Source organism: Falco biarmicus, chromosome 1 (genome assembly GCF_023638135.1).
Source record: "Falco biarmicus isolate bFalBia1 chromosome 1, bFalBia1.pri, whole genome shotgun sequence".
NCBI classification, from domain to species: Eukaryota; Metazoa; Chordata; class Aves; order Falconiformes; family Falconidae; genus Falco; species Falco biarmicus.
The window spans coordinates 58,317,569-58,330,965 of NC_079288.1; the positions used below are offsets into that span (position 1 = coordinate 58,317,569).

The 13,397-nt window shown below is 36.8% G+C and overlaps 1 protein-coding gene across 2 annotated transcripts in view; it reads right to left on the bottom strand.

The window, feature by feature from the left end:
- TBCK (TBC1 domain containing kinase) overlaps positions 1–13,397 on the bottom strand; it is a 118,024-nt gene that overhangs the window by 100,387 nt on the left and 4,240 nt on the right. For both annotated transcript variants that reach the window (XM_056327846.1, XM_056327849.1), the window contains exons 2-3: positions 10,963–11,198; positions 7,841–7,913 (exon numbers count right to left, since the gene is read on the bottom strand). In XM_056327846.1, the coding sequence (XP_056183821.1) occupies positions 7,841–7,913; positions 10,963–11,164 (275 nt within the window). In that variant the 5' untranslated portion in view covers positions 11,165–11,198. The remainder of the gene's footprint in view (positions 1–7,840; positions 7,914–10,962; positions 11,199–13,397) is intronic.

Sequence of the window (13,397 nt, forward strand, 5' to 3'; positions counted from 1 at the left end):
GTAACATATATTAGTAGGAACAATAACTGAGCATGCTTTCTTTTTTATGAGTTATTGGATAGCAGAAAAGGCACGTAGAACTTCAGGAAACCACACTAAAGCAATCTCTACAAATTTCGCAGCCTTTGAGAGAAAGACTGCACTTTAGGCATCTCTACATGAGAGGATTAAGCATTAGCAAAAAGTCATGTTCTTAATTAACCCCCTGAAACCCACCCCCACTTTATAAAGGTGCAACAGAATTTTTAAAACTATGAACAAAAATTGCAACAGTGCAAGCTCTTCTAAAGCCAGGCATTTCCTGTAAATCAGTCTACTTTGCAACAGTGTTAACAGACAACCTGGCTATACCATACTTAAAAAAGTTTCTAAATACCTAAGGTAAAAGCCATATCTAGGTGCATTTTGGTGGTTAGCTCAAAAAATCTGGATCTCTGCATCAATGGTACAGATGCTACTCAAAAGTGAATGGCAAGTTCCAAGAGAAGAATAGTCTGCAAATGCAGGTGATCAAAGGGACTTTGCAACTAGGCCAATAAGCAATGGTGCTGTTAGGAATTTCATAGCTAACAAGTAAAATTCCAGAAGGCATTAAAAGTGCATCACTTTGATCTATATCCCAGTACACATCATCACAACAGGCAGGAAACACCTATCTAGAGAGTTAACAATAAACTAAAGTGTAGCCAAAGCAGATGACTGTGACTATAAATTGGAAATGTATTAATCAGCATCTAATTAACATTAAATTTCCTTGAAAATGAGATGAGAAATGTGATCACCAAAGAGGCAAATAGAGATGGATATAGTTGCATACAGGAGAAATCCACACAACAAAAGTTACCAGATCAAAGGACAACAAGCACAACAGGCTGTAAATGTGCAAGACACTCCCAAATAGACATAAAGGATGACTGGCAAAACATAAAACAAGCAGTACTGGGAGTACAGGAGACCACTCCTTGCAGGGACTGGAAAGTGGTGATAACACAAAAATTAGATAATAGTAGAAGAAAGATGAGTCCACACTGGTTCTTACTTCACTCAAACTACTCTCAAAGCCTGATCACCTTGACTTCCAAGAACCACAGCTACCACTTAATTGTACAGTATTAGCTCCATGGTACGGTATACTTGCAGCTAATTTACAGTACGTGCTAAAGACTAACAGTTTTGTTTACACAGTGATGACTAATAACATGCATGAGTTAACCCTTAGCAAGATGTGTGTTGTTAATGAATGAAACGAACAGTTTTAAACCTTAAAACTAGCCTGATCTGCCAGCCTTCTAAACACTCCCGTCACAGCAATCTCCGATTCCCTGTTGTCTACCTAGCTATAAACACACCCACAAGTGCACATATTCAGTCCCAAAACAAGTTCCTTCTGTCCACATAGCTGTCTGCCCATCTGAAGATCCTGTTGGTTCAGGAGCCAAGCAATTCAGTTAACTTAGTGCTGTGCTCATGATATGGTGCCCACAAAATTGCAGGGCGGGGGAAGAAGGGCTACACGATATTTCCCATAACATTATGCTCTGTAAATCTATCATTTCAATTCTGGTGGACCACTGATGGTATGGGAGTAATGCAGCTTCCAGGCAGGAAAGCAGCCAGCTTGGAGGAAAGGCACAAATCTGGGTCTATCTGCACTGTAAAACAGAGAGGCATGGACCTAAGGAGAGAACATCCATATGCACAAAAGAAATTATCTCAAACCACAATGACATTAGAGATGTTTGCAAGCATATCAATGTGTCTAAATAAAGCAGCTGTCTGATCCCTAATTAGTGACAAATGCTCCCCTGAAGACACCACTCAGTAGTTCCAAATGCAAGAACTTGCACTTTAAAAATATATTCCCTTTCTAGAAGTATGCACTGCATAGCAAGTTTAATGTGTACTAGCTCTTCCTTTTTTTCCTTCCTAAAAGCAGGATGAAGTGTCACACACTGCATGAAGTCAGAATAAACATATACTAACCGCATCATGCTCTCACAAGTCTACAGGCAATTTTTATTCTAAACAAAATGGTCATAAATCAACATTAAGATTAATAATATGACTTAAATCCAGTAAGATTTGCCTAGTAGAAATTTGACATTTGTTTTTTCAGCCATTAGCTCATTAGTAGTAGTTTGCTCACTTATGCAGAATGGAATGTTAACACTGATCCTCACACAATTCCTTGCAGAAATACCTCTGCAGAATGAAGCCACCCTCCTGCTGAGGATGATGTTTGGTCTGTTTGAGAGAAACTCAACACCCTCTTTCACTCGATACTGAAGGCTCAAAACTCTTAGCTACTTTTGTTCTCAATTAACTCAGCATAACTCATCTGAAGTTACGAAGTTCTTCTATTAAAGAAGATCTTTAATACTGCCTTTAGCACAGAAATCTGTATGGTGTCTACAAAAGGAGCATAGTAGAGCAAAAGGTTGAAAAATAATTACATATTTTTTCCACTTCTACAGACTTTGTTGCATACAGCCATCATATCATGATAATCATGAAAAGTAGGATTGTTTTCTTTTTCCTGGCAGATAAGAAACAAGTGTGCACAAGCATGCGCTCTCTGTTATGTTCCACATGTAAGGGAGACAAACGTGTTCCGAAATGTCTGTGCGGCCATCAAAAATTGCAGCCAACTATACAAGCAAGGAATTTGGTTCCATACCTAAAAAGATCACTCAGACATCAAGAGCAATAATGTTCACCTCAACTACCTCATGAAAGCTATACCCCTTTTCCATCCCAATCATTTTCTCGTTGTGAGAGCAAAGACAGTCACAGGACACAACCTATGCTAAAAGGAACACTACAGAAAGATTTGCAGGCTAAAAACTATTTACAGAAATAAAAAAATACTCCTATATGAAGCAAAGCATCATTGGACAATATATAAACAAGCCTGGAGTAACAGTTAATCTTTCATCATAGCTTTGGAAGTAAAGCATTGGCAAGAAAATAAAGGAAAACTACAGACAGCAAATACCCAAACTATTGACTCTCACACATGCTTAGGAAAAAAAAGTTTGTTTATTAATGCTACTTCATTTTACTACTTCATCATTTATCCTTGCTAAGTGCAGCCTCATTACGACATATGGATTTCTCATGTGAAATTCCAACACAGACTTGATTCAAAGCAGAATACTCTCAGCCCTTGAAGTTCTGCTCATATGCAGCTCTTCAAGTCAAATCATGTAAAACCTTCAGCCTTTTGATGACTTGCACCTGTCTTAACAATATTTTTTTAAGAATCTCTGGCTACTCAAAAATCACTGCACACACACCCTGCATCTAATAATCTTTTCTGTAATGTAGTTTCACTTGAAGTTTGCCAAAAGCACACTAACAGCAAGGATGGCATACAAAAATCTAATGCAATCAATGAGCAGACAACTGTTTAATACAGCCAAATAAAATGTAGTCATCCGCATCAGTCAAATCATGTTTTCTCCGAAGTAGTAAATAGCTGCAGACACAGCCTGCTTCCCATCAAATGCTCCATGTATAACAAACTATACCTTGTATCTCTGATGGTTCACCAGTAATTTTTCAAAACCATAACTTTCAAAACATATGACAACTATATTTTATCGAAGAATAGAATAGGCTTAGACTGCCCGAGCCACAAACTGAAGACCAATCCAGAAACTCTATTGTAGGTGCCAAAAGTCTGCTGAATGTCAGTATTTGCTGGCATTTTTATTGTTATGAATACAAGTGCAGACCAACTTCTTCAAAGAAGAAACACACTTCTAGCATGACAGAAAAGGAAAAGCTCACAATCCTATTATAACAGCACAGGAGCACAGAAAATAACTCCTTTAACACTGTCTGGAAAAGGTATCCCAAAGGAGTAGTTGTAAATGTGCTCAAAAGATGGAGATCCTTAAAAATATATGCATCTTACATTCTGGTCTGTGGTATCAGAAGTGCTAAAATAACTAGCAACTTTGAAAATCCAGTAAAATTTTGACTGCCACAAACATGAAAAGTATCCTTAGCGAGTGAGACTGCTGAAGTACAAAACTTCAACCCACCATAACTTTTTGTGACTTATTTTCAATTCATTCACAAGAAAAAAAATCCTTGCATGCACAAGAAGACAGAGGAAACTAGCCAGACTGAGACACATTTTCAAATCTCTGAACAGCAGTAAACTATCATGAGCTTAAATCAGGTATTTGCTATTTTTGCTTGCGTATGTACATAAATTCCTAGCCCCTTAAAAATTTAACTGACTCCTGAACATACTGCAGAGAGCTGATTTTGCCTACTGTGACTGTTACAAAGCAAAATTAAGTGCACACTTTCTCTGACTCACAGTAACAACAGGACAATAGTTTGGGAATAAACAGACAGGAAACAAGTGACCCAGACTACAATTTCTCACACAGAAGACAATGGAAACTGGGCTCATAAGAAATGGAACATCAATGCCTAAAATTCTTATCCTACCCTATCCTATCTTAAAACTCTTATCTGTAGTTGCAGCCCAAGTTCTCTGTGGCACACAACTGCAAAAGAGTTCTGCTGTTACTGTGATGCCCTATAGAGGCACAGTAAAGAAAATGGGAATTAATGTCACTTTTAGAAGCATTAATTGTAGTTACGATGTCCATGTGGCTATCCTCTAAACAAAACATAGAAAACACTGAAGAATTGTACTAAATTCCTTTTTTGCATCTAGTTACCTATGGTAAGAATTGCAAAGAGCAGTCTCATTTCATCCATTTGAGAGTTCCTGAAATTTACCGGATAGAGTTCTAACAGCAACAAATGTCCTTTCTAGGATACCAAATACGCACCACTCAACAGAGAAGATAATGTGGCCATAAATTACCAAACACTTACTTGCATTACCCTTTAAAAATGTAGTTGAGCATGTTAATTTTGAAGATAATGACAAACCATGTTTGTAATTCCTGGAGACTGCTGTCACAATATTGTCACCTAACAAATGAATTCTTGAATGTATCACAAACCCAATTTCTAGAAAATTTTTGGTGGTATGCTCAGTAAAATGACTTATCGCACTGTGACAGAGCAGAGAAAGTAAATGGTTCGAGCTGTGGTTTCCAGTGTTTGGCCCTTACGTGCAACTGATTCATTAGGATTGGAAAACTTGGTGAAACTCTGAGGTTAACTGAATAAAGAACTCTGCTGCATTTTTTTTTTTTTTAAACAGAATTCATCTATGAAGGAATGTATGCTACACTTGATACATATCTCCAGGAAAGATTAACTGCAAATAACTACCAAACAGCTGTATGGCCTGTTTTCCAGTATGTATGGAAAGATACAGTCCATAATCTAATGTCTTGAATTTCAGCACTAACATAATAGAAGATTTCCTGCTGATTTTAGATCAGCTTGTGGTACAGGTGCGAAGGACTTAGGTTACTGGCAAGCGTAAGGAAAATTAATCTAGAAAACAGAAAAGCAGGTTTTGCATTCCATAAGCAGTTTATAAAATTAATTGCAATAGCATACACATCAACTCTGGATGTGTAGCCAGCTGTGCTATCATTGATGAATACAATCAGTATACATGGAAAAAGCAAAATAACTTCCCTCCAAAGGTAATTGATATAGACAGATAACATAACCAATAACTGGAAATTGGTCCATTCAAGTTACTTCTGGAAGTTTATGGGTCTCACATAAGAACCAAAAAAGTCTGTTTTCATTAAAAAGAAACAGTAGTGGAAGGAAAACGTCAGTCTCAAGAAAATTCATTAGAGTGAACATAATTTACCTACATAATAGCTACTACTGCAAGAGCTGTAATTTACAGTATATGAACCACTAATGTCAAAGCTATGAACAGTCATACAGGCTATATTTTAGCTCTATACCTCAGGTGTTACAACTTCTGGAAGAAATCCCAATCGGCTCATTAAAAGAATGATCAGACAGTAGTGTAACTTATCTCAGTAAAAACTCTCTTAGGCCAAAACTAAAAAATATAAAGCCAGGCTTTATGCATTTACTGTCAACAGAGCCACAGCCAAAATACCTGAGGCAACTGTCATAAACTGGTTTTTTGACATGCTAAAAAGTTAAAAGTTGCATACCTTAGCAAACTTTAAAATGGGTCAAAAAATCTTTCTTGATGCCACAAAACACATGCTAGTAGAGAGGGGCATAACGGATGTGCATACAGACCACAACTGTTATTTGACAAAGTTTTTTTTATAGATTTCTGATAGAGAAACATATTCCACCCCCCACCCCCCTCAGAAAAGGACATCTCACCCCTTACAATTCCAAGGCTGCAGGATTAAATCGCAACAGAAGTTGTCAGAGAATCTACATTAAGTATGTTGTATCAAGCAATTAAAAGCAAATTAAAATAGCTACATGCATGCTTTTTCAAAACCAGTCAAGAGGCAGCTGACAGTCTGGGCTCCTTATCTGACACCAAGATATATACACACATTCAAAGAACAGTGCGAGAACTGAATGAAAAAGGAAAGAAAAGACCTTCCGATTCTTCAGCTATTTCTGGAGCTTTGCATAATAAGAACCCAATGCAGAACTGTGTGAAATGCTGTAATATATATCACACATGAAAAGCTGTTTACACCTAAATATCTCTTACGAAAAAACAAAAGCAATATTTGCCCATTTTCTCAAGCTATAGTCTGCTACAACACATACTGTCATACAAGCTTAAGTTCAAAAAAAGCTAACACACAGGCACAGGGCATTTTGCACTTAGATTTATCTCTGCCAGACAACTTCATTAGCATCCTATTTAGGGGTTGCAAAGACTCAAAAGGCTACAGACCCAGTATTAGTCCCTGCACACAATTGTGATGCGTCACAGGAAGTCTGTCTGGATAGTACTTTATTGAAACACAGTTGACCTGATATGCCTAATGTTAATCAGGAAGACACATAAAAATTTGTCGCTTATTTAATGAGTAATCATCCTCTCTACGCTTACATGAATATCAACAGATGAAATCCAATGCTTGTTGTAAACTTCTCAGAAACTAGAATGAAGACTTTGGATTTCTCTAAATGTGTTTCATATTTATAAATCTGTGTGTTCTGGAAATACCCAGTTCGCTTACAATGCCTTGCTGTCCCAACTGGAAATATTTATCTTCTTCCACTCTTCACATTTTCTATATTGCATATTCTTTATGCAAGAGACCACTTCTTTGTTCCAAAGGTAACGGAGTTTAAAATTACAGTTAATGCTTTTAGCAATAAGTCTGATGGGGAATTCGTTTGTAAAGATACAGCTCTGTGCATCCTAGTATAAAAGCAAATATTCTTGGCTTGGTTTTTATTAAAGCCTGCTGATGTGACTATATTAAACCAAATTCAAACCACTTAGCAGCACCCTAGCATATGTATATGACACCCTATCCACTTCCTAGTTAATAAATTAATACATTTATGCATATGAAAAACACACCAAATTCTGTCCTTTCTAGCAAAAGTTGTATTTCATCATCTGGCAGACATACAATCTTCAAATTAATTCTTCTGAAGATGCTTATCCTGTCATAGGTCTAACTTCATTCTTAAAAAAGAAACCCCAAAACTACCATTACAAGACTGACAGGATTTTATGAGTTACAAAGTATTTAATTTGTGAAAAAATTCCCCATAACTCTTCCAGCTTTTAGAATTGCACAAAAATGAGTACTCTCTCTTTCAGGCACGTGTTTTACCTGATAAACCATGTCTTTAGGTTAAATTTTAAGCGTAAAATTCATATAAACCAGTAAAAGTTGAAAAAAGGTCTGGGACTTCACCACAGATGCTATGTGAAATTATGGTGAGTGGATCTGAGTTTAGCTTGGCACCTTACCTGACTGGCTTTCTTTCTCGTAGCACATCTTCCAGACTCTTTTCACAGTGTTCAGCTGCCACAACCAGTCTCTCTAATTGGAAAAAAAGAAAAAACTTAAGAGGACTAGAATCCAAACAAGACAATGGGACTACCAACTTCTCAATCTACCTATCTGGTGGATGTTAAAGTATTTAGATATATGTTGTATGGAAAATGACACATAATTAAACGTTAAAGATTTACAACTTCTGGAGATCACCACCATTTTAATTTATGAGATAACGCAGATTATCTTTCCTGTTTCCTTATGCAAAGCACTTTTGATCCATCCATTCAGTAATGTCCTAACAAATGTTGAACGCCTCAGCCAATGTCAGTCAGATTTGACTTAAGAATAGAGGTCTCAAAGAAAATAAGCATATATAAATTTGCAGAAATCTGAGTAGGTTGACAAGAGAGACACTCAAAGTAACACCAGCTTTGGGAAAAGGGACTCAGAATGAGCACAGAGTTTCAGTCCTGATGGGCTAACTAGCACATTACTAGCTCTACTACCTCTTGCCCAGGAAACAGCTATAGGACTTCTGGAAGTCCCACATGTACCCAAGATCGATGGATTGCCTCTGAATACAGAGGAAAAGACAAAACAACTGTTGTTGTACTGAAGACAGCAATTATAAAGTAGAAAAAGACAAAGGTGTAAGATGTTACACTGAGGTGCAAGGTAACTCCTAACAGAGCTAAGTTTGCTACTTTCACTACTTATAGAACAGCTAGTAGTGAATGTTCAGATTCAAAACCAAATCAAACTAAAGCATTTCAAACATTTTTTACAAGATAACTGTTACAGTAAGATAAAGGTGGAAAATACTCTGAGGAACACAAGTCATCACATTAAAGCTGGAATACTTGTTACTCAGCTGTTTCTCCTCCTGGAAATCAAAGGACCACTTAAACTCTCTTTGGAAGAAAAAAAAATTGAGATTGCCTTCTACAATGCTAGCAAAGATTTACAAGTAGTTTAATTTTACAAAAAACAAACAAAACATTTAGCTGAATGTTTTCCTATTACTTTTATATTCCATTTTTTTAGGGTCTTGGGGGGGGCAGATACATACATCTAATTAATTTTGTTTGCATTGTTTTCCTAGTCTGCTTTCTTATTTCTCTCTAAAAGTAGAAAGAGACATCTGCAAGGAAACAACATTAAAACACTATGCATAGGACTGACAAGGGAAAATTCTGTCACTATCAGAATTTGCCACCAAATCTGCCATATTTTTTTAAAGTAATTAACTACTATTCTAACCACTAGTAACAGAAATATCTCCTGACTTCATGGTTATAGACATTTTATTTGCTATCCTGCGGTTACTTGAATTATCAGAAGGTATTTTCTCCTTCATATTTATACATACTCATAAACCTTCATATCATTGACTCTTCATTGTCAAAAAGAGTCATTTATTTAACCCTACCTTTTATTTACTTAATGTTAACTAATGTTTCTTAAGCTTTCATCCTAAAGGGTATTGTAAAGAAAATCCCAGTTTCTGTTTCAAGAGGTACCAGCTAACACAAGATGAAACTGAACAAACTTCCCAGATCTTCTGACTGCAGAAAATGTAAAATCTTTTGAGAGCAAATGAAAACACACAAAGACCCCCATCCCGTGGAATACTTCAGTGTTTGGAGTTGGCAATATCCTCATTTTCTGGAAATCTGAAACATCCTATCATACTGCATTCTAAAGGGGAAAAAAATTATATGCTCTACTGTACTAGACCCTGTAGCAAATCAAACAAATACATACAATGCACTTTTATATGGGAACACTGCTGATTTATAAGTTAAAGGTGGCAACCACTTAAACTGCCACAGTTGTTGCAGCCTTTTTGTGGAAATTAAGTCCTGTACTCCTGCTGAGCTTGCAACAGAATAAGATCATCTGGAGCAGAAAAAAATAACTGAAGTCTTATTCAAGCTAACCGTAAGTGTGATAACAGTTACTAAAACAAAACTATCTGTACTAGAATAAAGTAATTTTAAGTGGGAGATATCTTAAAGAGCTAGAATAAAAAAAATAAGGGAAGCTTGCAGGCAAGACAGAAGATGACTGAGTCAACAAGAACAGCTGCAAATCAAGTACAAGAAACCTAAAAATTACACGAAAATGTTCACAAGATTAGAACACTGGTGTAGGAGTAAGCATCAAAAAAATCATGGATTTCCATGTCCCACACAAAGACATGGCACAGCAATCGAGTATAAGAATTTTAGGGAGTGTCCTGGTTTCAGCTGGGATAGAGTTAATTTTCTTCTTAATAGCTGGTGCAGTGATGTGTCTGCGATTTGATGTGAGAACAATGTTAGTAACACACTGATGTTTTTAGTTGTTGCTGGGTAATATTTATACTAAGACAAGGACTTCAGTTTCTCAGGCCTTGCCAGAGAGATGGCTGGAGCAGCATGGGAAATTGGGAGGGGACACAGCCAGGGCAGCTGACCCAAACTAGCCAAGGAGGTATTCCATACCATGGAACGTCATGCTCAGAATATAAATTGGGAGACTTTGGCCAGGGCCAGCCAATCCTTGCTCAGGGGCTGGCTGGGCATTGGTCAGCAGCTGGTGAGCAACTGTACTGTGCATCACTTGTTATCTTTTCTCCCTTCCCTTTGGATTTAATTCCTGTCCCCTTCTCCCTCATTTTCATAATTGTTATTATTGTTGGGTTTATTTTATTTCAGTTATGAAATTGTTCTTATCTCAACCCGTGAGTTTTACATTCCTTCCCAATTCTCCTCCCCATCCCTCTGGAGGGTGTGGGGGGTGAGCTAGCAGCTGCATGGTACTTCATTACCAGCTGGGGTTAAACCATGACAGTGAGGTATAAAAAGAAGAAAGTTCTTAGGTTTTAGCAGTTACTACAACATAAGGGGACAGACAACCAACCTCTGCCTTCACTCTGTAGAGAAGAAACAAAAGCACCAGTATTGCCAATAACAGCAAAAGCATACAGTCATTTTGAGACTGAATCATCGCCATAAAGGCAATATTCTGCTCAGTCATCCTCAGATATATTGCCACAAAAACATAACTGTAACTATATCTAAATATTCCTTACTAAACAGATACTCACCATGTTTACCTCTGGTAATGTCAACATACTGGCAAAGCCTGGGATGAGTGATTGACTTAAGGATTTGAAATCTCCCCAAAATTTTGATGGAGTTAGGTGTCAGAGGAAGGCCATTACTTCCACAAACATCATGTGGCAGAGCTGAGGCGAAGAAGGTGGATGCACCCATCTCAGTGTCTTTTAACGGAAACATCTTTTTCATACAGTCTTAAGCCCTTCAGAGCAACTTGTGTTCCCTAAAAAGAGAACACAGTAAAATTTTATCTGCAAAAGGTACAGATTCTTGTGACGTGGCTTATTAGTTGTTTACTAAATAATGCAATTAAAACACTTTTTTCCTCTGTTATGAAGGAACGGGACATTTTTTTATAAAGAACACTGTAATAATAATAATAATAATCCAGTGCTGCTGCATCATAAACACTACATTTAAAGATGAAAATACAGCCACAGTTTGAAACACAGATTCAAGAATCAAAACTATTTTTAGGAGCAGATAAATGCTTTAACACAAGGAATCTTCAGATGACCACTGCAATATAGTAAGTTATTTATTCAAAAACCAGTAAAGGCACCAAACAAGAAAAACCTCTTCTAAAATACCACCTCATACCAGTAGGCCAGGAATTCAGATTATCACATCTTTAGTGATAATCCAGCATCTATATGCTATAGCATTCCTAATATTTAAAGCTATGAAGTAACAGCCTTCTGCTCCACCACCATTTCTTTCCCTGTAGGTAACTGTTAGCTCACACACTGACTCAGTAACAAATTAAGGAAGTAATCTATGTTAAATATTTCTGTGAGACAGTCAAGTGAAATAAATTCTTACAATTTAGTTCCAGGAGCACTTAGTTTCATGACCACTTTTTTCTCCAGGAGAAGCAAGCTCTTTCCTCCAAACTATGCATTTTGATTCAGTGCGAGCTAAACATTTTTTCTGCACTTTTCCTCAACTAACCATTATCCCCATTCAAGAATATGAAAATCTAAATCATGCACAAGTAACAGACACTTCTACAGTCATCTAGGCCTCAGATAAAACTGCCTTTCCTCTTTTTACTACCAAATTAAGAATTTAATCTGAGGTAACAAGTACCAAAATCCAAACACTGAATCAAGCCTCTGCTCAGCTCATTTCTGGATTGCCCAGATGGTGACTCAAGACACTACAAGGTGTCATTAGGCACTATTAACTCTGTGCTTCCATAGCACATACATACTTGTGTATAAGGATACATGTACAAACAGAGACTAAAAGGCCAGGCTTTTAACTAAACCCTAGTCTGGAACTTGTGATGGGGAAGTAGATGGCACTCCCACATAACGTGGGACAAGAAGCCACAGAACAAAATAACCCACTTCATTAATGAGCCTATGCAGAAGAGTACCATCCAGCTCACTTGAACTCCAGAGACATTATGGCACAAAGTCTGGAGGTATCTGGGTACACAATCAACAAAAACGGTCCACTGAGGTGGAAAGCATACCTAACTCTCTTGTCAGCTATAGAACAGCAATTATAAACTCTAAAGAGTAAAAGCAAATATGCAGTTACTCCAGGGAAAGCAGAGGAAGAACTGTCAGAATTTAAAGTCCATAAAAGAAATAATATGAAAAGCTTAAAGTATAAAACCAACATAACTCTTTCAAACTAGATGTGGTAATTTTTTATTATCTTGGGGACTTCATGTGACAAAAAACAAGTAGAACAAGATTATGCATAGCACTAATAAAGCTAAGTGCTATTTTTTTATAATTCTTTCAGCCAACATTGACCTGCTGCTTTCAGGAAAAGCTTTTCTCTCAGAAGTCACACATGAGAAACTGTGTGAAACTTCTCAAAAGTTTTTTTTTTCCCTAAGGGAACAACTTTGCTCCCAGCTTAAAATTCCCAGTAAAAACCTACCAAGTTTGTTTTGTGAATCCTAATTGAGAGGGTGACCCCGTAACAGGTTGTACAGAGATCCTTGTATACCAAACATATTTACTAAGTCTATATAAATGGAAATTTTAGTATCTACATTCTGGTTTAACTTATACAGCCAATTTAAGATACAAAGCAAATGTAAGACTGCTCTCATTTGTAGTTATATTTTTTCCTTGAAGAAACAAAGACAGGATATGTTCATTTAAATTCTAATATACATCTTCATATTAAATACAAATGCACAGCATTAAGAAATCAAACTTTAAAAAGTAAGAAAATAAATCTGAAGCAGCATTAAGCATTGGAGTTTTCATAGTAGTGTTTTTGTATTAGATGTCTTATTTACAAAGACGCAATGCTTTTAGGATGCCAACAATGCAATTTACAATCAGAATATTCCATTGGAAAGACATAAATCGGAGTGAGTGCAAGCACAAAGATTTATTGGCACACAGCAAGTTCCAATTGGAAATCTTTAACTGTGTATTTATAGTAAGACCCA